The sequence below is a fragment of the Rhinolophus sinicus genome, linkage group LG10 (assembly GCF_036562045.2).
Source record: "Rhinolophus sinicus isolate RSC01 linkage group LG10, ASM3656204v1, whole genome shotgun sequence".
Taxonomy (NCBI): Eukaryota; Metazoa; Chordata; class Mammalia; order Chiroptera; family Rhinolophidae; genus Rhinolophus; species Rhinolophus sinicus.
In genome coordinates, this window is record NC_133759.1 from 47,565,720 (window position 1) to 47,593,469 (window position 27,750).

The window sequence follows — 27,750 nt, forward strand, 5'->3', positions numbered from 1 at the left end:
CTGAATGAATATTTAAACAAAAATATATAGAATGGGAATAATAAAGTATGAGAGATTTTTTAATTCTAAGAATATGTACAACTTTATATCAACAAATTAGGAAACTTAAGTAAAATAAATGACTTTCCAGAAAGATGTAGAGTTCTGAAACATGCAAGAAATGGTGAATAAGTAGCTCAGGAAGACCAACAGTTTGCCAAAGATTTGCCCTCAACTGGGCACTAGGACTCGACGATTTTGTAGTTGAGTTCTAACAGACGCTTCAAAGTAAACATAAGAGGTCTTAGGAACCAAGCTATGAGCCTTATAAGGGCAGGAAGTATTGTTGTATTCACTATATCCCCAGAACCTGGCACACAAAATAAATAAAGGTCTGTTAAATGACTGGAAAGGGAACATTTCATTAGAGTATTTTATGTGTGTGTGTATTTTCAAAGAAGACATTTTTAATGATAAAAAACTAAAAGCATTTCTGGAGCAGAATTCATTTGTAGAGTCCCTTCAATACAGAAGTGAAAATTTAATAATCAAGACTTTTATTTTATAAAAACTATTGCCCAAGTGGGCATTACCCCTTATTAAACAACTAATAAAATATACATAAGCATACATTTAAAACATGGGAAGACAACCAATATCTTGATATATAAGAAGCCAAACTTCAGGAGACAAATATGTCCAACATAACTAAAAGGAGCTGGATTCCACTGGACTCCATTTACAGATTACTTAACTGTAAAAAGAATTAGTGTTTAAGAAACGTTTTCACTGATGGAAAAATAAATCTAAAAAGCCAGCATGTAAAAACATTGATTTACAAAGCCAAAATAGCTCTTAATTTCAATTCTTGAATACCCTAAATGAGGTGTATCTTAACATGAAAATAAAATGTTAAATGCCCATCAGTATGTAAAGAAGGAATTCAATAGCTCAAGTATTAGATACAACTTTACATTCTTTGAATCTACTCCCAGAATTGTGACTTGACTTTAAAAAAAATAATTTATTAACTACTACCTAAGGTTATTAACAATGACAAATAGTATCAGTGGGCATACTATGTCATTTATTTCTCCTAGTGCTTTTATCACTATAGTATACTATAAAACTTCCAATCCAATATTATTTGGCTCTGTATTCAAGCTAATTAGTACCTTAAAAAAATAAAGTTCTAGATATAAAGTGGGTGGTTTAAGGCTCAGTAAACAGTAACCAAACAAAGTCTTAGATTTTTCCTCTTCAAGAGAATAAGATAGCGCCAAAGGTTTTTTTCTTTCGTTAACTTGCTTCATGTTACTCTGTTCTGTTTTTTTTCCAGTAAAAAAACCGAAAGGAGTTAAAAGGATGGTGAAGGGCGTCCTGTCCTCATTATAGGTTTGTTTCTGTGTAAGCCAAAAGCTTTTGAATATAGGTCTTTAGTTCTGGCAGCAGATAAGAATAAATTCTCAAAAATTCACATTTTCTTCAAAAAATTTCAACTGGCGAGCTTTTATACTGTAACTTGTATACTTTTCACCCATGTGCTCCCGCAAATGTACCTATTTGGAAAACATAAAAAGGAAATCAGTATGTAGTAGACAAAATATTTCTGTAATCTTAGAAGAAGGGTTTTTCTAAGCATGATACCAAAGGTGGAAAACCATATGGGAACATATTAATAGTTATGTTTACATAAAAATTTGAACTTCAAGATACAAAAAGTCATACGAAATTAAAGAGCAAATAAACTAGGGAAAATATTTCTAAAATACATACCAAAGAATTAATACCATTAATATATAAAGAACTCTTAGAATCAATAAAACAATAATACTAGAATATTAGAATTGATAAAAAAACAAAATCAGTCCCACAGACTATTCAGTAACGGTATTTACAAAATAATGCAAATGACCATTAATATAGAAAATTCAATCTGACTAGAAACAAAAACATTTACTATGTGACACTCAATGTATGTGGGTTGAAAGAAAAGCCTGCAACTAACACCTAATAATGTGTTTAACAAATGTCATGCACCTCCTGATACAATGCACTGAGAAGGACACGACATCACTTCTAAGGTATTCCTGCCCAAAATGCATAATCTGAATCTATTCATGAAGCCAGACAAATCCAAACCAAGGGGCATTTTATAAAACACTGTGCCCATACTCTTCAAAAATGTTAAGGTCATGAAAAACAAAGACTGAGTAACTTCCAGATTAAGGGATATATAACAAATAAATATAAAATGTAATCCTAATTGGTTGCACATTTGGCACGACAGCATGAGGAGCTCTGCAGACCCGTCCTTAGTGAAACAGGAATTATTTTATAAACCAACCATTTTAAAGTCTCTGGAAATGGTCCTAAAGACATACAGCAAATAAAGACATTTTTTCAAGAAAATCTAAAATTCAAGAACAGTGAGAGTCTGTGGTATTTAAACTAAGATCAACTGCCTCCCTCCCCACTCCCAGGCTCAGACAAAAATGACACCAGACTGGTGAAGCCAACAAAACAGGTGATTTCAACAAAATTAAAATGTTTTATGCTGTAAACAATGCCACTAAAAAGTGAAAAAACAACCACAGAATAGGACAATTTTTTGTAAATCATCTATCTGATAAAGGACTTCTATCCAGAATATATAAAGAACTCATACAAGTCAACAATAAAAAAGATAAATAATTTTAAAACGTGTAAAAGATCAAAATAGACATGTCTCCAAAAAAGATACACAATGGCCAATAGGCACATGAAAGATGTTCCACATTCATTACCCATTAGGGAAAAGCAAATCAAAACCATAATGAGAAATCACTGCCCACCCACTAGGATGGCTATAATAAAAATAAAGACAATAACAAGTGTTGACAAGGACGTGAAAAAATAAGAACCCTCACCCATCACTGGTGGGAATGTAAAATTGTGCAGCCACTTTGGAAGATAGTCTGGCCATTCTTCAAAATGTTAAACATAGACTTTCCATATAATTCAGCAATTTCCACCTCTAGGTACACACCCAAGAAAAATGAAAATATATGTCCACACAAAAACTTGTACATAAATATTCATAGCAGCATTATTCATAATAGCAAAAAAGGGGAAACAATCTAAATTTCCATCAGCTGATGAACAGATAAACAAAATGTGGTATAGCCATACAATGGGCTGTTATTTGGCCATATAAAGGAATGAAGCAGGTGATACATGCTACAACACGGATGAATCTTGAAAACATTACGCTTAGTGAAGGAAGCTAATCACAAAAGACCACATATTTTGTATGATTCCATTTAAATGAAATATCCAGAATAGGCAAATCTACAGAGACAGAAATATTAGTGTTTGCTTAAGGATGGGGGGCTTCAGGAATAATGAGGGACTGCCAATGGGTTCACGGTTCCTTTAGGAGGTAATTAAACATTCTAACATTAATTGTGGTGATAGTGGTACAACTATAAACGTACTGAAAACCACTGAACTATACACATTAAATGGGTAAAATGTATAGCATGTTAATTATATTTCAAAAGGCTGTTAAAAATATTCGATAGCATAAGCAGCTGACACAGCTAATAGGACACTCACCTCTCTCTCCAATTCATCCTCCTCTTCCAAAAGATCATACACCTGCTCTAAAAGCTGAATTCCCAGGCCCTGTATTACATCAGCTCTCAAGACTTCAACTATTCTTCTGATCTTTTCAGAACCTGGTATGATAACTAAAAAGCAATAACAAAGGCATGAAAAAATAAACACTTCACCACTGCAGCAAGAAGAATGCAGTGTTTAAAAAAAAAATCTTGTCATGTTAAAATTCTTTTCACTTTGACAAGAGTCTAGTTTAATGACTTCATATATTTTTAATGACCAAAAATGTATACAGGCATACCTCAGAGATATTGCAGGTTTGAGTCTACCTCAATAAGGTGAGTCACATGAATTTTTTGGTTTCCCAGTGCATATAAAAGTTATGTTTATACTATACTATAGTCTAATAAGTGTGCAATAGCATTATATATTTTTAATTAATTAATTTTCACTTACAATTGACAGTCAATATATATTAGTTTTAGATGTACAGCATAGTGATTAGACATTTATAGCATTACGTTTTAAAAAACAATGTATATACTTTAGTTAAAAAATACTTTATTGCTAAAATATGCTAGCCATCATCTAAGCACATTGGAAAAATGGAGCCAATAGATTTGTTCAATGCAGGGTTGCCACAAACCTTCAATTTGTAAAAATTTCATGCAACTTCTCAGTAACGCAACTTACATAAAACAAGATACACCTTTCATGGATATATCCAAGAGAAAAAATAAAAAGACAAAAAGAAATTGTAAGCATTAGCTCCTTGGTTTGACACATTTCTCCAATAAACATATGCTCTCCAGTTTGCTGTAAAAGAATAAACTGATCACCTAAGGGTAGCTTTTTAAAATGGAGGTCTTCTGTCTCTTCTGCAACTTTCCCATGAAGTATCAGCGTGTCCCGATACTTTCGATGAAGTTTAAATTCTGACACTGGATCTGGCACTGGGGGATCTTCACAGCTCTCTTTAGAGTCCAATTTTAGGGTCTGAGTCATCAATTGTACCAAATCAGTCATTTCATTTGTATGACCTTTCCTGGAAAAAAAAAAAAACAATTTCCCTTGTTAGACAGACCCTTCCACAGATAACAAGCATAAACTTTGGACAAAACACAAAAATCAGCTATGTGAAGGCAATGGAGAATATACAAAATCTGCAAGCATATTCTGGAGGAGAATCAACACCTTTTAGCCTAAGAGCAGGCCATAGGCAGCTATAAAGTACAACAGAAAACTCACAGTCTTTCTGGCCTGCAGAACCAAAGGACACAGTTCGAGACAACCACTACCATTAGAAAATGAGAGGAATACTGGAAAGGAGAGAGCCAGAAAGAGGAAGTCCAAGATTCTATGTATAAATTCTGCCCACTATTTCTAAGTTACTTAATTACATCCAAGTACAAAGCTAAGGATATTTAAAGAAATATAAAAATACCAGCCCCTAATGAGAGAATATTGACAATGTCTAGAATCCAGTCAAAAATACCAAACATGCGAAGATGCAGGAAAATAGCATACCTTTGTAAAGAGAAAAAAAGCAGGTAATAGAGACAGATCCCGAAGTGATGCAAGTGATATAATTAATGGATAAGGACATTAAAGCTATCATAATAATAATTATAAAGTTACTATAAATACATTCCATATGCCCAAAGTAGAGAAAAGCATTAAACATTAAAGAGAGGCATGGGAGACAAAAAAGACCCAAGTTGAACTCCTAGAAATGAAAAGTGCAAGTTAAATACATGAAATATGATTAACAATTAGACACTGCAGAAGATATAAGTGAATTCAAAGATATAACAATAGAATCTATGAAAAATAAAACAGAGAAAAAAGTCTAAAAAAATGAACACCATCAATGAGATGTGAAACACCTTTAAACAATTAATATATATATTATTAGAATCCTGAAGGAGGCAGGAGGAGGTCCAAAAAAATATTTGAAGAAATAATGGCCAAAAAATTTCCAAATCTGATGAAAACTATAAGCCCACAGATATAAGAAGACATTCATAAGAATGCTGAATGAAAATCAGATGTGTTCATTAGAAGAGATATTTTTAGACCTAGCATATACCAAAAAGCATTTATAATGTTATCAGTAACAATACTACAGGTCTGAATACTACTATAAACATACATTTAGGATGAATTCAAACAGAAACAGTTTATGAAGGGAGACAGAAAAATAAGAACTTACCCTTCCCTGGAATCCCCATCTGATTTATCTGTTGAACTTGTAGAAGAACTTAACTCCTCCTCAGAGAAACAGTGGGTGAGTTTCTTTTCCTATTAATGTTTGAAAAAACAAAATTCCACATGACATGACAACACAACCGGAATGCTACACATGAAACTGTCTTAAACGCAATGTCTAGATATAATGTGCACCTAGGACCAATTTAACAGGAGAAACTAATGGATATAAAAATTGAAGTTACTTTACCCAATGATGTCCCAGTTCACCCATGAAGTTCACAAGTGAAGCCTGAGGAACATCAAGGTGAAGTCTTTCAAGGCCCTGGAAAGGCTGAGCTATGAAGAAATTTCCTTTCCAGAGGAGAGTGGACAAACAGTTCTGGTGTTCCAACTCCTAAGCAGAGGGTTGGTACCATAAGGAATAGTGGTGTTTTAAACTAGATAGAATGCCACCTAAATAAAAGCAACCTTAGTTTGCTCATATGTGAGACTCTGTTAGGGTAACTTGATATAATTACACACAAATCTTACACCTTTGGAAAATGGAGAGGACCTTCTTAATTAGTGAAATGACTAAATCATAGAATACTGTTAAAGAAACAAATCTTCATTTCTTTCAAGGGCAGGGAGTTTCTATTTTTTAAAATAATAATTTGCTCTTAGAAATGTCAGTAACTGGAATACATGGTTGGAAACCTTGCAATTACCCATTTAGCCACCAGATGGTGCCCCTACATCATCCCTAGCTAAGAAGGTAAGGGATTTCGGCACAAACAGAAAACTGAGAAAACTGAGCACATGAGACTAAAATCTGCCCAGGTAGGTGGGTACATTGGTAATACAGCAGAATAAGCAAAGTGTTGCCTAGTGGAAGCCCTTTGGAAGTCTTAATGAAGCAAACACAATCCTTTTAATTATTATTGATCAGTTGTTTTTTTTTCTTATCAAGAGTGAAAAAGTGTAACTTAAGTCAGCGTTGTCCCAGAAATAAATGGAGCTGGCATTTATGAGGTTTCCTGTATTAGGCTTGCCAGATGTAGATATGTCCACCTTTTCGCTTAGAACTAAGTAATGTACCTGAGCAAAGCTTCGGCCAGAAGACAACCATCGGGCAGGGGTGGGCTGGCCTTCCTCTTGTGGCTTTCCTGGCCCTGCTGCACTCAGAGAAGCTCTCCTCATTGAAGGGTCTGAAAAAGTGACCACCCCCAGTGGTTGTTTGTGGTGGGCTGGCCTCAACAGAAAAGGGCTTTGCACTGGGTATGGAAGATACCCCAGCAAGGGCTGGCTAAGAAGTAACTCGGAGAGCATATTAATTATCACTCTGGTATCTGACACTTTAGTTCAAAGCTTGGCTCTAGGTCTTCCAGCTCTGTGATCTTGGGCAGGATACTTAACCTCTCTGAGCCTCAGTTTCCTCAGCTGCAAAATGGGGATAATGCTGCCTGCCTTTGACAGTAAATATGAAACGAGATAAGGCCCTTAACATGCTTACCATAATGCATGAGACATAGCTAGCATTCAATGAACGGAAACTGCTAGTGCTGTCTTTAGATAATAGTAATAGGAACGATCACAGCCCTCAGCCCTGGGCAGCATCATTCTTCTGGCTTCCTCTCTCTGTTCCTGAGAAGACAGCACTTCTTTGACCATCAAACTCTGAACATGGACACAAACTAAACACCCATTTTCTTGTCTGAAGTCTCCCAAGAGTTATTGACACTCAAAGCCCTCTTGCTCTCTTCTTAATATTCTCTTCCCCTGATAATACAAGTTCCAGATCCAACAGCCTATGCTGATTTGTTTTTAAAGGCTAGACTAAGAAATTTCTAAATTTCTTCCACATCAGTCTCCCAAATGTATTATTGATGCTTAAAAATTCTTAGCACCTCACAATCAGAACCAATGCTTACATACATGAGGGATACTAACAACCTCCAATAGATGAAGGAAACAGAACAACTTTACCTGAGGGGAGTATCTCTTCCTGTGACTGCTTTAGTCGCCTCCTCTCTCTTGCTGATAAAGGTCGATCCTTTTGAAGAAAGTCAGAGTTATTTCCACTTCTACTCACTATTCTTGTAACACCTACAATGCATGATGAGTCATCCAGCACTAGAGGAAAAGGCCTTGCACAGACTTTTAAAGGAGTGTCCGTTTGAAACCAGTCTGCAACAGGGTCACAACTACTAGCAAGGACTGATCACAGCCCTCATTTCTGGGAAGTACTGTACTCATTTTTAAAAGGGCAATTAGGGAATTTTGCATTTTCTCCATTCAGAATCTGCTTGGTCTCCTTAGTTAACCACAAGTGACCATCTCTGGTACTATAGAATCTGTTCGTTTCAATCAACGCTTCTGCTGAGAATCACAAATTTATCCCTTCCAGTGTTTGGCAAAAAGCAGGGCTAAAATATTTTAATATAAAACATCACAACATATGCAGGATTTTATAATAAAAAAAAACTCTATAAGAAGGTTTAAAAAAATCCAACATAACTCCCCACAAACCTTTGATGATGACATCTCACTGCTCCTCAAACTGCTCATGCACCCAGTGACCATTCTACTTTGGTTTTCAGGATTCTTTTGGGTTGATGTGACATCCACTTTTCCAACAGTGGGAAGAGAAGGCAAAAGGTGAGGAGGAGCCTCTTGGAACTTAGATAATTAAAAAGGGAGGAGATGATCAGTTTTATATGATAATAACCCACCTCCAAAGTTCTCCCATCAGTATGTCTCCTAGGTATTTGACTGTGATTTACTCTCAAAAACTTCAAAACACTGCATTTTTGGGGAAAGAAACTCTGCCAAAAGTGAATGACCATCTAAGAAGCTTATGAGAGGGTGCCTGTGAAAGCTACTTCAAGAAATGAGGTGTAAAAAAAAAATTAAAAAATAAATGAGGTGTAATATCTCAAAGAAAAAAAGAAATGAGGTATCAACATGATTTTATGCAGAAGATGAAGGAGAAACTTTTCTTCCATATAACAAGAAGGATCAGAGATTTACCGTTATCCTATTTCTCTAACTCTCCAAATGATCCCCATCTCTGCTGAGGAAAATAAAATTCTTACTTTGCTTCCAACTCACTGACATTTGAAAACTAATATTTAGCATCTTGCCATCATCACCCTTCTCATGTTCCTTGGATTTCTTGTGTGCCTTTTTGGCAACTGTTAATCATTCTAAATAGAAATTGAGATTCCTAAAGTCCACTTCCCAAGCAACAGCACAATGAGTTAGTTCAAAGAGGTCTCAGCCAACCTGTTTCTCTTCCCCACTGTGCTCAGTCTGCTCTCTTTTCTTCTGCCGTCTCTGTCGAGATAGGGAAGGCTCAGACCCAGATCGCTGTGGCTGTAAACATGGGTGGATTCTGTCCTCTTTTTCTGTAATACATTCACCAGCAACTTCATCCTTACAAAAAACAAAACAAAGAAAAAAACAAAATAATGATATAGCCTTTTGAATTTCTAAATGGTCGAACCCTCCATACCTACTTTTAAAATTCAAAATGAAAATGAGAAGGAGGAGTTGTCTTTCTCAAAATACATGCGTATTTGCAGTGGTGACAGGCAAAGACAAATGCTAACATCAGTTATTCATATGTTCTGGCTTTTTATCTTTTCCCAAATTAGGAAAAATATTTTAATTAAATTATTCATATTGTTATTAACCTGAAACTACTGATATTTGATTTAGTTTTTTTTAAAAAAATACCTTTTCATAACTTTTAATAGGTTTTCTATTCCAGAAAAATAAATATTTTAAATGAAATCCAATTTGATATATACATACTTCCAAGAAAAACATCAGTAATTTGGGTGCATCATGAAAAATGCTTTTTAAAGCAACATGAAAAGAGCACTGAGTTTGGAGTTAGATGGCGTTATATCTGAGAAACTTAATCTTCCTGAACCTCAGTTTATTTGTCTATAAACAGGTATAAGGCTTCACACATTTGTATGACTATTGGAGGATTAGTGAAGATGGTGCACTAAAGTACTTAGGACTATCTCTAGCACATATTAGATACTAGATATATTAGATGCTTAAAAATAACAGAGCTATTACTACCGTGTTTCCCCAAAAATAAGACCTAGCCAGACAATCAGCTCTAATGTGACTTTTGGAGGATTAATATTAATATAAGACCTGGTCTTATTTTACTATAAGACCTGGTATAATATATAATATAATATAATATAATATAATATAATATAATATAATATAATATAATATAATATGTAATATAATATAATACCCGGTCTTATTTTACTATAATATAAGACCCGGTCTTTAATATAATATAATGTAATGTAATATAATATAATAACCATTCTTATTTTACTATAAGACCCAGTCTTATAGTAAAATAAGAACGGTTATTAATTTTTGCTCCAAAAGATGCATTACAGCTGATTGTCCAGCTAGATCTTATTTTCGGGGAAACAGGGTAGCAGTAGTAATAATAAAATAAATTACCTATTAAGTTATAAAGATCACCAAGGATGTAGTATTTGATTGGGATAGCTGGTTTTAGAAACTAATTCATACCAAACATTAAAATAAAATAGATTCTTAAATTTTTGAAACAATTTTTAACTATTAGAATATCTAGGTTTTCAAGTAGATGGACACTGGTAATTGAATATGATTCAATCAACAATTTTTACCAAGAGCCCACTATGTGGTACATTTTACTAAGAAAAAAAGAACAATGTGATATTAATACAAGGTGAAATTGTTTCTAAGAGCCATTATCATTAAGACACTATCATCTGTCATTTAGATCCTCTGGCAAACACAAAACAATGACTCCCATAGGTAAGATAATTTGTTAAATTTATTCTTTCAAGAGTACACCTAACATTATATATAAAATGTAGCAAATGATTAAATTTTATAATATTATCACATAATAAGCAAGCTGAGCAAGAAGACCAAAATAATAAACAATGATTGATATAATTCTGAAGAGTGAAGTACATGTTTCTCTTCTGGTAATAAGCATATAGGCTGCTTAAAATGAAGCTTATACAAGTACAAGAGTGACAGAACAAATGACTCAGGGGATTTCTCCATGAAATCCAATTGTGCTGAAAAAAGTTCTTCCACTTTTAAAAACAATAACAACATAAAAAGAGGAACTGCTAGACATAAAATTCTATCAAACAAAAAAGCTGCTCTAAAAGTCTGATGTAATAAATGAATCTGACCAGGAACAAGATAAGGATGTTTACTCTCAGCACTTCTATCCAACATGTACTAGAGGTTCTAACCAGGGTGATTAGGCAAGAAAAATAAATAAAGATTGGAAAGGAAGAAGGAAAACTACCTCTATTCATAGATGACAGGATCTTATATTCAGAAAATCCTAAGGAGTCCAGTAAAAAAAATTGTTAGAACCAATAAATGAGCTCAGCAAGGCTGTAGGATATAAGATCAATATATAAAAATCAACTGTATTTCTATACACAAGCAATGAACACTATGAAAATGAAATTAAGAACACAATTCCATTTACAATAGTATCAAAAGGAATAAAATACTTAAAATTTCACAAAAGAAGTACAAGACTTGTACACTAAACACAATGAAATATCATTATAAGAAATTAAAGAAGACATAAATAAATTGAAAGACACCCTATGTTCATGGGTTGGAAGACATATTAAGATAGCAATATTCTGCAAATGATCTACAGATTCAATGCAATCCTTATCAAATCGCAGTTCCCCCCTTTTTTTCCCCAGAAATTGGCAGGCTGATATTAAAATTCATAGGGAAATTCAAAGGATCCAAAATAGCCAAAACATTGAAAAATAAGAATATAGATGGAAGACAAACTTCCCCATTTCAAAACTTACTACAAAACTACAATAATTAAGACAGTGTCTTACTGACATAAGGATAGACATATAAATCAGTGGGACAGAATTGAGAGTCTAGAAATAAACCATTATATATATGGTCTACTGATTTTTAACCAAGAGTGACAAGACAATTCAATGGGGGAAAGAATAATTTTTTAATAAATGGTCCTGGGATAACTGAATATTCACATACAAAAGAGTGAAGTCTTCACACCATACACAAAAATTAACTCAAAGTGAATCATAGACCTAAATATCAGAACTAAAACTATAAACTCTTAGAATACAACACAGGAGTAAATCTTCAAGCAACAACAACAAAAAATTGGATTTCATCAAAAGTAAAAACTTTTGTGCTTGAAAGGACACCATCAAGAAAGTAAAAGACAATCCACAGAATGAGAGACAATAATTTCAAACCTTTTATCTGATAAGAGACTGACATCTAGAATAAAGAATTCTTCCAACTCAACAATAAAGAGATAAACCAACTAAAAAATGGGCATAGCATCTGAACAGATATTTCTCCAAAGTAAGTACACCAAAGGCCAACAAGCACATGAAAAGATGCTCAGCATTGTTCATCAGTCATTAGGGAAATGCAAATCAAAATCACAATAAGATACCACTTCACACTTACTAGGATAGCTAGAATTTAGAAAAAACAGAAAACAAGAAGTGTTGGTGAAGATGTGGAGAAATTGCAACTCATATATTGCTGGTGGGAAGTAAAACATTGTAGTTGCTTTGGAAAACAATTCAAAAAGTTAAACAGAGTTACCATATGACCCAGCAATTTCACTCCCAGGTATATACCTTACAGAACTGAAAACATGTCCACACAAAAATTTGTACAAGATATTCACAGCACCATTATCCATAGTAGCCAAAAAGTGAAAACAACCCAAATGTTCATCAACTGATTAATGGATAAATAAAATATGGTATATACATACAGTAAAATTTATTTGGCAATAAACAGAAATGAAATACCGGTACATGCTACAACATGCATAAACCTTGAAAACATTATGCTAAGTAAGAGAAGCCATACACAAAAGGCCATATATTGTACGATTCTACTTGTATGAAATGCTCAGAATAGGCAAATCCATATAGACAATTGGGTGCTGGCAGCTAGGAGCAAGGAGAAATAGAGAGAGACATTGAGGTGATGTAAATGTTCTGGAATTAGACAGTAGTGATGATTGCAGAACTTTGTGAATATGCTAAAAACCACCGATTCAGTACTTTAAAAATTAAAAAATGGAAAAAATTAAAGAAGTGAATTTGATAGCCAAAGCAGAACAAATATAGTTTTATCTATAAGGTACTAAGATTCCAGTGTTCAGAGAACACTTAAGACTATATATTGGTTTCAATCCAATGACTTAAAATGACAAGAGCATTATACATGCATTTCTCCACAAAAACAAAACTTCATTAAAAACATTCAAATATAAACATATAAAATAGTTTTACTATGTTTATATAAAGTATGATGTTAAATAAAACATGCAATATATCAAATTCAAATATATATACAGCATAGATTATAAAATATAATCAATATACCTATTAAATATATTTTAAAATATTTTACACATAAAAAAGTAAAGTTAATCAAATGTTCTGGCTTTCTCTCCAATCCTCAGTTATTACCATTCTGTGTCTAATTTAGGCTTCTTTCCAAGTTCAAGTAGAAGATAGCCATTAAATTTGCTCAGAATAGTCTCTCAGTATCAAAATTTTGTTCCTTTCCTTTTCTTCTCTTCTTCCTTCCCCTTTGGTTCCAACACATAAATATTTTTTTATTCCTGAACTTAAGAAATCAAGATCAATCCACTAACTTTTCAAAAGCAAGAAGGAATGTGACACTATCTGTTGGAACTATCCATCAATTGGAGGACTAAGGAAGAGTGATACAGAAATAGGAAAAAACATACAAACAGTATGCTTCCATCAAGTACCCCATGCCAGGGCAAGAAGGGATCTAAATCCCTCAGGTCTCATCCTTTGGTTTCTATTATGTTTAAACTGGTACACAGAACAGCTGATTTTCCTAAAACAACAACTAGAGCACAACCAAACAACACAACCAACACCTTTATAACTGCAATTTCCAGTCTTCTCTCTGAAACCAGTACCTCATGCATATCACTCACCTGGTCCTTTGGCTTTTGGTCTTTGTTCAGGGACTGCAGAGTCTTCACTGGGTCATTCCTTTCCCCAGTGACATCATCAGAGGACCCTATAGGAATTAGGTTTCCAGGTCGAGTGCTGGACTTAGTGTTGTCCTGTAGCCTCTCTTTCACTTGAGAAATATTGCATTTACCTTCTAGCTCCTTAGAGTCAGCTAAGTGTCTTGGCTCATTTTCTTGAGTTAAGCCACCACTCAAGTCCCCTTCTGTAGGTAAGATGTCAATATTCACTCTACTGATTGTGGCTAGTGATTCTGTGGTGCTGCTCATGTCTGGTTTACAGGGGTGGCCTTTCAGATTTGCAGGTGTCTTCAAGGGGCCGATGACTATGTGTTTCTCTTGGGATAAACCTTTGTCTTTATCCTGAGTGAAAACATGCTTCCAAGTTATTACAGCACTCCTCACACAATATACAAATTTTAACTCAAAAGAGAACAAAATTTTAACTCAGAAAGTTAAAACATAGAATTACCATATGACCCGGAAATCCCACTCCTACCCCAAAGAGCTGAAATTTGGGACTTAAACAGATACTTGTGCACCAATGTTTATAGCAGCATTATTCACAATGGCCAAAAAGTGGAAACCACCCAAATGTTTATTAGCAGATAAATGAATAAAACAAATTGCGGTATACATAGTGGGACATATAAAGCCATAGAAAGGAATGAAGTTCTGAAACATGCTACAAGTATTATATAGTTCCACTTATATAAGATGCCTAGAACAGTCAAATTCATAGAGATGAAAGTAGATCAGAGGTTACCAAGGCTGGGAGTAGGAAAAATGGAGAGTTGTTGCTCAATGGGTACAGAGTTTTTGTTTGGAATGATCAAAGGGTTTTGGAAGATAGAGCTGATGGTTGTGCAACACTTAATATAATTAAGGTCACTAAACTGTACACTTAAAAATGATTCAAAATGGCAAATTTTATGTTATATCTTACCATAATAAAAAAAATTTAAAAGTGGGCCAACAACCTAAATATAAGAGCTAAAATTATAAAACTCCGAGAAGAAAACACAGGCATACATCGTCATGACTTTGGATTTGGCAAGCAATTCTTAGATGTGGCACCAAAAGCACAAAAAAAGAGATAAACTGGGTTTCATCAAAATCAAAAACTTTTGTGCATAAAAGGACATTAGCAAGAAAATGAAAAAATAACCTACAGAATGAGACGAAATGTTTGTAAATCATAAGGGCCTAATATTCAGAATACAGAAAGAACTCTTAGAACTCAATGACAAAAAACAAATTTTGTTTTAAATTGGCAAAGGATTAGTAGACATTTTTCAAGGAAGGCATACAAATGGCCAATAATTTTGTGAAAAGATGCTCTGTCATTAGTCATTAGGGAAATGCAAATCAAAACTACAATGAGATACCATTTCACATCCCCTAGGATGGCTAAAATCAGAAAAACAGAAATAACGAGAGTTGGCAAGGTTATGAAACTTGGAACTCTCGTGGACTGCTAGTAATGTAAAATAGTCTAACTGGTATGGAAAACAGTGTGGTGGTTCCTCAAAAAGTTAAAGATAGAATTACCATATGACCCAGCAATTCCACTCCTAGGTATACACCCCAAAGAATTGAGAACAGGTACTCAAACAAATACTTGTATATATATGATCACAGCAATAGCCAAAAGGTGAGAATAAGCCAAGGTCCACCAAAGAATGAATGCATAAACAAAGTATAGTATATACATACAATGGGATATTATGCATATATAAAAATAAGTGAAGTATTGATACATGCTACATGGATGAACCTCAAAAACATTATGCTAAGTGAAAGAAGCCAAGACATAAAAGGTCACATACTCTTTGATTCCATTTATATGAAATATCTAGAATAGGAAAAACCATAGAGACAGAAACACATCGGTGGTTCCCAGGGGCTGGATGGGAATGAGGATGACTACCTAAGGGGTATGGGGTTTCCTCTTGGGGTGACGTAAAAATGTTTTGGAACGAGATAGAGGATGGTTGCACAACACTGTATATGTACTAAATGCAATTAATTATTCACTTTAAAATGGTTAACTTTACGTTATATAAATTTCACCTCAATAAAAAAATTTGTTAGAATAAAGTTATTATAGCACTGACTTCTTGGGCAGTTTGGATAAAGTGGGCTAAATGAATCACCCTCACCTGTACTTTCTTTATAATACCATTTAATTACACAACAGAATCTCCAGTAAAGCCTAACTAAGCATTTCACATAAAATAACTTGCTCTTTTTTATTCAGGTGCCTGTGAACATGGCAGACATTCAGACTGAGCGTGCCTACCAAAAGCAGCCAACCATCTTTCAAAATAAGAAGAGGGTCCTGCTTGGAGAAACTGGCAAAGAGAAGCTTTCGCGGTACTACAAGAACATTGGTCTGGGCTTTAAGACACCCAAGGAGGCCACTGAGGGCACCTACATTGACAAGAAATGCCCGTTTACTGGTAATGTCTCCATCCGAGGGCACATCCTATCTGGCGTAGTGACCAAGATGAAGATGCAGAGGGCCACTGTCATCCGCCGAAACTACCTCCACTACATTCGAAAGTACAACCGCTTTGAGAAGCGTCACAGGAACATGTCTGTGCACCTATCCCCCTGCTTCAGAGATGTCCAGATTGGTGACATTGTCACAGTGGGTGAGCACCAGCCCCTGAGCAAGACTGAGCACTTTAACGTGCTCAAGGTCACCAAGGCTGCAGGCACCAAGAAGCAATTCCAGAAATTCTGAGACTGGATACCTGCTCATTCCACTGAACAAAATAAAGTTATTTTCTCAGTAAAAAAAAAAAAAAAAAAAAATCACTTGCATAGATAGCCTATTATTTTAATAGTTTCTAAAACACGTACTCTTTAAAAAGAAACAGGGGCGGCCAGATGGCTCAGTTGGTTAGAGTGCAAGCTCTTACCAACAGGGTTGCTAGTTCAATTCCCACATGGGCCAGTAAGCTGCACCCTCCACAACTAGATTGAAGACAACGAGCTGCCACTGAGCTTCCAGAGGGGCGGCCGGATGGCTCAGCTGGTTACAGCGCGAGCTCTCAACAACAAGGTTGCCGGTTCAATTCCCACATGGTATGGTGGGTTGTGCCCCCTACAACTAAAGATTGAAAATGGCAACCGGACTTGGAGCTGAGCTGCGCCCTCCACAACTAGAGTGAAGGACAACGATCTGGAACTGATGGGCACTGGAGAAACACACTGTTCCCCAATAAAAACTTTTTAAAAAATTATTTAAAAAAAAAAGAAAGAAACGTACCATTACATATGTCTTGGAGCCCTGAGAAGAGTGTGGTTGAGGGGGAACTACTTCATGACTTGATTCAGCCTTTTCAGAAACCGTGGAAGCAATGGGCTTGGATTTAGGGTCACCATTTTTAATATTATTTTTGGAGGTTTTTCTTTATGAGGAAGAAAAGAAGAAAAAGTTATTATCAATATAGTAAAGATTAAAGGTGTATATACATACGAGGAAATGTGTGTATGCATTACAGTCCCTTATAAAACTACTCAATTTGTAGAGAACAGTCTTCTAAAAACCAGGGGTACTCCACAGAACACTTGACCAGTACTATTCAAAAACAATCAAGGTCATGAAACATAAAGAAAATGAAAACTGTCACAGACCCAAGTTCACTAAGGAGACATGAGGACTAAATGTAATATAATCTTCTAGACTGGATCCTGGAACAGAAAAAGTGTATTAGTGGAAAAACTGGGAAAAGCCGAATAAGTCTGGAGTTTAGTCAACAGTACGGTGCTGATGTTGGGTTCTCAGTACGAACAAATGTACCATTGTAATACAAGCTGTTAATGATAGGAGACACTGGGTGGTGGGCATGCAGCAAGTCTCTGCACTATCTCTGTAACTTTTCTGTAAGTACAAAATCATTCCGAAATAAAAAAATCTCTCAGAAATTGCCTCACATACTACAGAAGTACCAGCATAATTTTCATCTTCAAGTTTCACATGTTTTTAATACTACCACAACTGCTTTGCCACGTTCGAGAGTAAAAATGATTGGCATACTCAGCCTTGACTTGCACAGTAAATGTATGCAGAAATAATATCCCCAACTGTTTTAGTGTGACGTTTCTACAACTGGGCTAAACCTCTGGAAAAGTAAAAGGAAGCATAAAGACCAGCACTGCAGATGGAATGCCAAAGGTCTGTTTGGTGGGAAATTATAGACAAATAAACAAAAAGATGGTCTTTCTTTATCCCCTGGGGCCTTTCTAGCATTGCCTCCCAAATTTAACCTGTCACGAGGCAGAAATTGTGAAGGTCTTGTCCAGCCCTAAGTCTTAGCTCCTGAAGAGCTGTTTAGTGAAGGCAGGACCTACAAGCCCAAGAAATAAATTATTTTTCTCTTGAGAAAAATTATTTTCTCGTGAGAAGTTATGAGTAAAGAAGGAACTTTACGAAAGCTCTCAGAAATTTCCGCACTATATTTTAGATGTGACTATTGTCTCACATAGTAAATAATGTATTATAATAGGTTTCTTAGATAATCTCTCATTTTAACATGGTTTCTAAAACATGTCTCTTTACAAGACAAATTCTGTATGTCTTAGAACCCCCTGAGGAAGGGTAAAATGGTTCTCTAAATTTCTGACTTTAGCAATTAAACAAATCTTACCACGATTACCACATAATCATGCAATTTAATTTTATGTTTAAAAGAAACTCACCATAAATTCTTGCACATGAAAATTATAGAAGCCACCCTCTTTTATTCCATCTATATAGCCCAGCTATTTGCAAGGGAAATATCTTACGCCTTTGTGGCCTCCAAAAACAAGGAGATTTGGCGCTTTATGTAAGGCTGCCTCAGGATGCTCCTCACAGAGGGTCTTTCTTCAGGCCTTTTGCTCAGCATTGTTCTTATCAGTTCTGCCAGCTCTGGGCTATAATCTTTCGGCATTGGTGGCAGCTACAAAGAGAAATAATACTGCAATTATGACTAATGGTATTGTAAAGTAAATGAAGGTAAAAGTTTTCTAATATTTATTTTAAGTCCTTATACACATAAGCACAAAATAACCACTGTACTGATTGGTCTACAGAAAGTGTACTGGTGTCCTGGTTATACTAGCAGGCTGTAAGATTATAAAACTATATCCTTCAAACCAACAATCCCATTTGAGGACTCTCTCCTTCAGAAATAAGGGAATGAGTACCGAAAGATTTACGTACTGGGATAGTCACTGCAGTATCGTGCTTGCGGTAGTAAACAACTGGAAACAGTTGAACAACTGACAACTTCAATGTCCATAATGGACTTGTGGAATAGACTATGGTACATCCTTCTAATAAAATACTAGGCAGCCTCTTATAAAATGAGTACAGGTACTACCCTGGAAAGATGTCCCTCAGATATTAAGTCAAAAAATCAAGTTGTGTACCAATGTGTACAATCTGCTTCCATTTCAGTTACTTTTTTAAAGTATCTGTGTGTATAGGGTGCTAGAGTTATGTCTGTATAATACAGGGAAAGGGAAGAAGGCCATGCATCAATTGTTAGCAATGGTTATCTCCAGAGGATAAAAATGGATAAGAGAGGAAAATTTCTTTCCTTTTTTTTAAAAAGATTTTATTGGGGAAGGGGAACAGGACTTTACTGGGGAACAGTGTGTACTTTCAGGACTTTTTTTTTTTTCTTTCTGAGTCAAGTTGTTGTCCTTGCAATCTTAGTTGTGGAGGGTGCCATTCAGCTTCAAGCTGTTGTCCTTTCAGTCTTAGTTGTGGAGGGCGCAGCTCAGCTCCTCAGCTCCAGGTCCAGTTGCCGTTGCTAGTTGCAGGGGGCGCAGCCCACCATCCCTTGCGGGAGTCAAACCAGCAAACTTGTGGTTGAGAGGACGCGCTCCAACCAACTGAGCCATCTGGGAGCTCAGCGGCAGCTCAGCTCAAGGTGCCATGTTCAATCTTTAGTTGCAGGGGGCTCTGACCACCATCCCTTACGGGACTCGAGGAATCGAACTGGCAACCTTGTGGTTGAGAGCTCACGCTCCAACCATCTGAGCCATCCGGGAGGCAGCTCAGCTCAAGGTGCCATGTTCAATCTTAGTTGCAGGGGGCGGAGCCCACCATCCCTTGCGGGACTCGAGAAGTTGAACTGGCAACCTTGTGGTTGAGAGCCCACTGGCCCATGTGGGAATCGAACCGGCAGCCTTCAGAGTTAGGAGCACAGAGCTCCAACTGCCTGAGCCACCGGGCCGACCCCTCTCTCCTTTCTTGTTTGATTCTTTAACTAATAGAATTATGGGCAAATTTTACTTTTTCTTTTTCAATATTTCTCAAATTAAAAAATTAAATGAAAGATCCCTGGTCAGAATGGCAGAGTAAATAAATACTGTGCTTGCCTCCTCTCACAACCACATCAAAATTACAACTAAACTACAGAACAATCATCGTTGAGAATTGCCTGGAGTCTAACTGAACAGAAGTCCCATATTAAGGATATACAGCACAAGCCACCTCAAGACTGGTAGGAGGGGCAGACGTGGAATGGGCTAGTCCCACACACATGTGTGTGACTGTTAAAAATTGGGAAGGATATCTCAGCTGTGGAGATCCCCCCACACAGCCCCGGAGGAGCAAGTGGGTCCCAGCCACACACCAGGCTCCCCAGCCTAGGGTTCCAGTGCTGGGGAGAAAAGTCCCCATAACTTTTGGCTGTAAAAACCAGTGGAGATCGTGGCTGGGTGAGACAGAAGGCAGCTGCAGTCCTAGGCACTCTTCTGAAAGGGCCTGTGCATGGACTTACTCGTTGATGGACTCACTTACTCTGAGCGCCAGTGATGGGGCAATAGCTAGAAAGGTATGAGGGACATACGGCAAGTACTGAGTTGTCTGGTTTCAGGGCAAGGGCTAGACTGGCAGCTTTCTTCCAGACAGAAGTGCTACAAGAATCCATTGTTTCTCTGTTGAGCCCTCCCCAGCCCGGCATGGAAACACAGTCAGCTGCCATATCTGAATCACCATCAACCTGGCTAACACCATTCATCCACATCGCCCTGGTGATTCCCTGAGACCCCACCCCACCCAACTTCTGGACACACTCAAGCCTCTTCCAGTGGCTTTTCCATACAAACGCCTATCTTGACTCATGCTGTGGAGTTTCCTAAAATCTCTCAAAGGTTCACAAAAGCCCAACAAGCAATGGAGGGTTGTGTGCAACTGCTCCAGCTTCCTGACCAAAAGGAACAAGCAGACTTATAACACCAAGACCAATAATCTGAAGGCCCACAACTCCTTCTGCTACAATGGGCTGATTCACTGCAAGATGGTGGGTGTGGAGCCAGCAGCCAATGGCAAAGGTGTCGTGGTTGTCATTAAGCAGAGATCAAGCCAGCGAAAGCCAGCCACCTTCTATGTGTGGACCACCATCAACGAGAATGCCCGGACCACCTTCAGCAGCATCTGGCACATGATCCACAAGAACAAATACTGCCTGGACTTGCACATGGCCACCATCTGCAGAGCCAGTGCCATCCTGTGTAGCCAGAAGTCTGTGACGTTGATGAGGAAGTGGGCTCACCCCACCAACAGCTCCTGAGCACCTCCACCACAAAGCAATAAAGCATAAAGTGTCAGCTGACTTTCTCCAAAAAAGAAAAAAAAGAAAAGAAACATGTCCTAAATTAAAGAACAGAACAAATCTCCAAAAAAAGAACTAAACAAAATAGAGACAAGCAATCTATCCAATGCAGGGTTCAAAACACTGGTTATAAGGATACTCAATGATCTCCGTGGGAACTTCAACAAAGAGATAGGAAACATAAAAATAGAGATAGGAAACATAAAAAAAGAACCAGTCAGAAATAAAGAATACAATAACTGAAATGAAGAATACATTAGAGAGAATCAAGAGTAGTTTTGATGAAGCAGAGAACTGAATCAATGATTTAGAAGGTAGCAGAACACACCTAATCAGAACTGCAAAAAGAACACCAAAAAATAAGGATAGTTTAAGGGGCCTCTGGGACAATATCAAGCCTACCAATATTTTCATCTTAGGTGTACAGAAGGAGAAGATAGAAAGCAAGCAACTGAAAATCTATTTAAAGAAATAATAATGGAAAACTTCCCTAACCTGGAGAAAGAAAGAGATATACAGGCTCAGGAAGCACAGAGAGTCCCAAACAAGATAAACCCAAAGAGGCCCACACTAAGACACATCATAATTAAAATGCCAAAGATTAAAGACAAAGAAAGAATCTTAAAGCAGTGAGAGAAAAGCAGTTAGTTACCTACAAGGGAGCTCTCATAAGACTGTCAGCTGATTTCTCAACAGAAACTTTGCAGGTCAGAAGGGATTGCCACAAAATATTCAAAGTGATGAAACGCAAGGACCTATAACCAAGATTATTCTACCCAACAAAGCTATCATTTAGAATCAAAAGAGACAGAAAGAACTTCCCAGACAAGAAAAAGCTAAAGGAGTTCATTCACCACCAAACCATTACTAAAAGGAATCTTAAAGGGACTTAAGACAAAAAAAAAGATAAAAGATAAAAAATATGAATAATAAAATGGCAATAACTACATATCTATCAATAATTACCTTAAATGTAAATGGATTAAATGCTCCAATCAAAAGACACAGGAGGGCTGAATGGATAAGAACACAAGACCCTTACATATGCTGCCTACAAGAGACTCACTTCAGATCAAAAGACACACACAGACCGAAAGTGAAGGGAAGAAAAAAGATATTTTATGAAAATAGAAATGGAAAAAAAATAGCTAGGGTAGCAATACTTATACCAAACAAAATAAATATTCAAACAAAGGCTATAACAAAAACAAAGAAAGACCCAGTAATCCCACTTCCTGGTATTTATCTGAAGAAACCCAAAACGATAATTCAAGGAGAAGTGGGCATCCATACATTCATTATACCATTGTTTACAATTGCCATGATGTGGAGGCAGCCTGGATGCCCATCGATGGATGAATGGATAAAGAGGAGGGGGTACATATATACAGTGGAATATTGCTTGGCCATGGAACACAATGGGTTCTTGCCATCTGCAGCAGCAGATAACCAGGAGAATATTATGCTGAGTGGAATATGTCAGATAGAGAAAGACATATGCAAAGTGATTTTGCTTATATGTGGAATCTACAGAACAAAATAAACAAACAGAACAGAAACAAACTCATAGATACAGAGAACATTTTGATGGTTGCCAGATGGGAAGGGGTCTGGGGGGTTGGGGAGGGTGAAAAAGGGGACGGGATTAAGAAGTACAAACTGGTTGTTACAAAGTAGTCGTGGGGTTGTAAAGTAAAGCATAGAGAATATAGTCAATAATATAGTAATAACTATGTATAGTGCCAGGTGGGTACTAGACTAGTTAGGGGGATTACATTTTAAGTTATATAAATGTCTAACCACTATGCTACACACCTGAAATTAATATAAAATAATAATGAATTTCAACTATAATTGAAAAATTAAAAAAGGGGGGTTAAGGTGAAGGGAATAAGAGGTCCAAATTTTGAGGTATAAAACAATTAAGTCATGTACAGCATAGGGAATATATAGTCAATAATATTGTGATAGTGTGGTACGGTGTCAGATGGTTGCTGGACTTATCCTGTGATCACTGCTTTAGGTACATAAGTGTTGAATAACCATGTTGTACCCCTGAAACTAATATAATAATGTATGTTAGCTATATTTTAATAAAACTTTTTTACAAAATTTAAATGAGCCTTGGTGCGATAATAAAATCAGTGGGTAATTTATAGCCTTAAATTTAATGTTATGTGGAAGCTTGACACTGCAGAAAGCAACTAGCCTCATGGAACTAATATATAAAGTTGGTCACTTTGGCATCTGTATCATACACAATGCTTTCTGCAATTCTTAACTGGTTACTGGTGACGGTGACGATTATCAAAGGAGCAACAAGTTCAAAGAGAGTGGACTCATTTTAAATGGGGCGCATTTAACTATAAGTGGCGTAGAAGAAGCTATCCATAGTATCTCAGGGTACCTGCAAGTCCTATGGCTACAGGTCGTGGATTTCAACAAGCCAATTTCTCAGAGCCATTAAGCCACTTTTACAAATTCATACTAAGAAATGATCCATTCTTTCTCCTCTAGTTCAACCTTCCCCACGGAAAGGACCCACAATTCTTAACTATCCACCCAACATCAATGATTACTCACTTTTGCCAGTACCTACTTACAAAGCTGTATTAAATTAACCTTGCTCCAAATATTAAACACAATTAGTTCCAGAATATACTTTACCTTTCCTTCAATAATCCGATAAACTAAAGAATTCATGTCTTTTGCATTGAAAGCATGCTTCAGGGTGGCCATTTCATAAACACAGCATCCCAGAGCCCAAACATCAGACTAGAAAAGAAAAATAGTAAATGGTTATATGTCAGGATGCCTTATTTATATTTTTCCTCTTAAAAAAAGAAAAGACATTTTCCTTAAACCAATTCACAGAGAATTCTTTGACTTTCAGTATTCTGATGGGCTTTGAAATTATGAATACTGTCCTAGAGACAAGGTAAGCTGGTATACACAGCCCAATCCTACCTTATAGTTATAGGGTTTGTTTGAGAACAATTCAGGGCTCATGTAATAGGGTGTGCCAATGAGAGTGCTAGCCATATCACAGTGGTTCTCTAACACTCGGGCAATTCCTAGGTCACCCACTTTGATGATGTTTGTTCTTGTTAGGAAGACATTTTGAGTTTTCAGATCTCGGTGAAGGATGTGTTTTTCATGCAAATACTGAAAAGAGAAATAAAATTTCATTAAGGTGAATGTACTTATCTACTTATTTATTCCTGACTTCTTACATGTCGTCAATAATTGCATGAGTTAAAGAGCCTTAGTTACCTATCTATCAAAATACTGTTATTTTACAGTCTCTAAATAAAAAGTATAATTTACAACTTTCCAAAGTAAAAAAAAGTTCAATGCATTAATTTGCCCAGTAGCATTCACAATTGTTTCCTGGCGCCTTGACTATTATACCGTTTATTGTTATATGCATCCAGTTAAAAAAAAAACACATGCTTACAAACTCCCACTGAAGGTAGAAAAACAACTTATACAAGGTCAGATGCAATTTCCTCTCAGACTCATAAAATCTGCAGCTTTAAATATTTTCAAATATAACAGGACCACTTTTATTTAGAGAGAGTATCTTAGAATTTAAACGACAAGATCAATTAATACTGGAGAAATCTGCCCAGTTCCAGAGTGGTATTTCATAAACAGTCTCACTTTTGAATATGTGTATATTAAAACACAAACATGTTTTGCATTTCCACTCACTCTGCCACAGAGTTAAAGCCCAAATCCCCACAGTTTAGACATATTAATTAGCCCAACCACCTTTCAGTATGACACAGCTGACCAGCTGGTAACAAACATGGTCATTCCTTGCTCTTTGTCAACTCAGGGCACTTAAAATGGACTTTGCTATAAATATTAAATGAATAGAGCACTGGCTTCCCCTCCAATTAGACATGAAATCCATGCCTACTTCAATATGGATATCACTCATTCAGAAACATTCCAACGCTGCAACACGAGCAACTGGGTCCACTTCAAAAAACATACATTTTTTTGCATGTACGCATTTGGGGAAGAATTTTCCTAAAATACACCTGTTATCCCCGTCCCCTTGAAGCAAGTGGGATGCTGTGAGTCTGGACAGTACCTGCAGAGCCATGGCGATCTGAACAAACCACTCCACTACCTGACTCTCAGGCAGAAGCTGCCCTTTCTGCTCCTTAAGCTTTCGGTACAGATCACCTCCTTCACAGAAGCCCATGACGATGTATAGCAGACCGTCCCCTCCCTCCCATGACTCCTTGTAGGTGACAATATTGGGGTGCTTCAGCTGAGACAACAGCTGGGCTTCCTGTTCAGCAGCTCGCCGCTCTCGGCTGGAGGCATTTCGGAGGTTCAATTTTTTGATAACATACTACAAAGAAAACACGTGTGTTTACAATGTGCAAATAAACATACAACTTTATAGGTTCAGAAGCATTTAAGGGTTCTCCTGAATGTCCTTAAAACCAATCTTCTGGAGCCTGTCCAACAACCTAGTCATTTTGTTATTCACAAAGCACAAAATTGAGAAAAACATTTGCTATCACTAACAGTACTTTTTACGTTAGACTTACAGCAGGCTGCGGTCACAAAAAATTTTTGCAGATAGAATGGGTCCATTGGTTGCATTAGATACTCAAGGGGATCGATAGCCCAATAACATTATAAATCACTGATCCTCAACATACAAAATTATTCCCACTTAAAAAAAATCAATATTCTCTAGCACTTAAAACATTGCCCTCAATCAATTGAAAGATCATACAATTCGTTATTCAACAAACACATACATAAATGTGCTTTGTAAAATGTAAACTACTGCTCAAATGTGAGGGGCTATTATTACAGCTAGACCCCACCCTCGACTCAAAAAATCCAGTGACCATCTCTCCCTCTTTGTCTACTGAATCAATTTCTTACGCCTGAGCTTTTGTTCCAGGCAGAGCAACCATCGCCTGAGACAAGGCAGAATAGGCGAGAGGGACTTATACTTAGGTGGACATCTCTAAGCTTCTCTGGGGCAGTTCTGTTGTCTTGGTATAATTATTAATAGTGTCTCCTTTCAGTTTCAAAATTGTCCCAGATTGTACAATATGGTCACCCTACTTATAAACCACAATAAAGAATTGGCTTGTTATCCTGAGGGTAATGGGATAAAGTGCTTTAAGCAAATGCGTGACATTAGATGTAAGTTTAAAACAATCACCAAGACTGCAATGAAAGTGATGGATTGGAGAAGAGCAAGTCATGTGGCAGGGAAGACCAATGAGAGGCCTTGACAATAGTTTACAATGATGTCCTGGATTGGGGTGGTACTAGTGGAGATGGAGAAGAGGTCTGTTGTCTCAGTGGACAGATGAATGGGGGTGGGGAGGAGTGGGGAGTCAAGAATGACTCCCTGGTGTCCAGCTTGGGCAACTGGCTGGTTGGTGGTGCTATTCACTGAAATGTGGATCATGAGAGAAGGTGTGGTAGGAAGGTGACGAGTTGAGTTTTAAGTGAGTCAGGTCAGACATATGGGGCCTGTCAGTCAAGGAGTAACGCTTGCCAGGCACTGTGCTAGGTCCTGGGAATGCATGATCTCACAGGGTTGTGGAGAGTGGGGGAAAGTGCACAGATGGACACCAATTAATTCCAAAGGAGAACTACAGGGTGTTTGCTCGGAGTGCATATTACAGAAAGGTATGCCCTAGTCTTCGTGGTATGGGACATTTGCCCTGAGGGCGTGCCATCCGAGGTGAGTTCCCTTCAGACCACCCCTGGGGCCTAACCTTTGGATGGTGCCCTCGGGGAACCCCTGCGTGCCCCCCGCCCCCTGTAGGGCCCAACTTCGCAGACCTGCCTGCCGTCCCGCCGGTGTCTCACGAGCGTCACCTCCCCGTAGCTGCCCCTGCCCACGACACGCAGGTAGCAGTAGGCGGCCAAGGGCATTTTCCCGGCGCCGGCCCACAGTCGGGATGCGGCGGAAGCGGCAGTAGCGGAAGGCAGGGCAGCAGGCCACGGCGGGAGGCCCCGCTCATGCCCGAAAGGCTGCGGTGCCCGCGGCTGCGAAGGCAGCCCGGCCCCGGCGCGAACGCGCAGGCCGAGCCCACAGCGACACCGCTGCCATAGCGATCCCAGCCAGCACAGCCACGCGCATGCGCCGGCGGCCTGGGCGGATCCACAGAGCGGAGGTACCAATTGGCCAGAGCGGCTCCGCCTTCCCCGGAGGACCCGCCATAGAGCCGAGGCGCCAGGCAGCCAGAGCGACTCCGCCGGGCCCTGCGCGGA

At 37.5% G+C, this 27,750-nt stretch overlaps 2 protein-coding genes and 1 pseudogene across 6 annotated transcripts; 2 read left to right on the forward strand and 1 right to left on the reverse strand.

Annotated features, from left to right (window-relative positions):
* Window positions 1–513: 513 nt before the first annotated feature.
* NEK4 (NIMA related kinase 4) lies at window positions 514–27,639 on the reverse strand. 5 transcript variants are annotated; one of them, XM_019724296.2, is made up of 16 exons: window positions 27,319–27,607; window positions 25,586–25,852; window positions 24,451–24,648; window positions 24,151–24,258; window positions 18,662–18,816; window positions 17,142–17,283; window positions 13,999–14,227; window positions 13,829–13,914; window positions 9,055–9,204; window positions 8,299–8,448; window positions 7,756–7,822; window positions 6,868–6,977; window positions 5,792–5,880; window positions 4,419–4,624; window positions 3,577–3,710; window positions 514–1,538 (listed from the first exon to the last, which is right to left on the reverse strand). In XM_019724296.2, the coding sequence occupies exons 1-16, from the start codon at window positions 27,409–27,411 to the stop codon at window positions 1,446–1,448; spliced, it is 2,277 nt and encodes a 758-aa protein (XP_019579855.1). In that variant the 5' UTR covers window positions 27,412–27,607; the 3' UTR covers window positions 514–1,445. The 5 variants fall into 5 exon arrangements, with proteins under 5 accessions (XP_019579855.1, XP_019579854.2, XP_074169187.1 ...); XM_019724295.2 differs by having other exon boundaries at window positions 13,829–14,227; window positions 27,319–27,639; XM_074313087.1 differs by lacking the exons at window positions 17,142–17,283; window positions 18,662–18,816 and having other exon boundaries at window positions 1,266–1,538; window positions 27,319–27,615.
* On the forward strand, window positions 16,135–16,740 carry LOC109443640 (small ribosomal subunit protein uS17). The gene has a single exon (XM_019724297.2). The coding sequence runs from the start codon at window positions 16,137–16,139 to the stop codon at window positions 16,611–16,613; it is 477 nt and encodes a 158-aa protein (XP_019579856.1). The 5' UTR covers window positions 16,135–16,136; the 3' UTR covers window positions 16,614–16,740.
* On the forward strand, window positions 20,992–21,543 carry LOC109443572 (large ribosomal subunit protein eL28; annotated as a pseudogene).
* Window positions 27,640–27,750: the final 111 nt, after the last annotated feature.

Coding starts and splice junctions, on each gene's coding strand:
- LOC109443640 (XM_019724297.2), top strand. CDS start 16,137: ATGGCAGACATTCAGACTGAGCGTGCCTACCAAAAGCAGCCAACCATC.
- NEK4 (XM_019724295.2), bottom strand. CDS start 27,411: ATGCCCTTGGCCGCCTACTGCTACCTGCGTGTCGTGGGCAGGGGCAGC. Junction 14,228..17,141: donor GCTCCAAGACATATGTAATG/GTACGTTTCTTT, acceptor GTTTTCACTCAG/GATAAAGACAAAGGTTTATC. Junction 5,881..6,867: donor CTGGCCGAAGCTTTGCTCAG/GTACATTACTTA, acceptor AAACATTAATAG/GAAAAGAAACTCACCCACTG.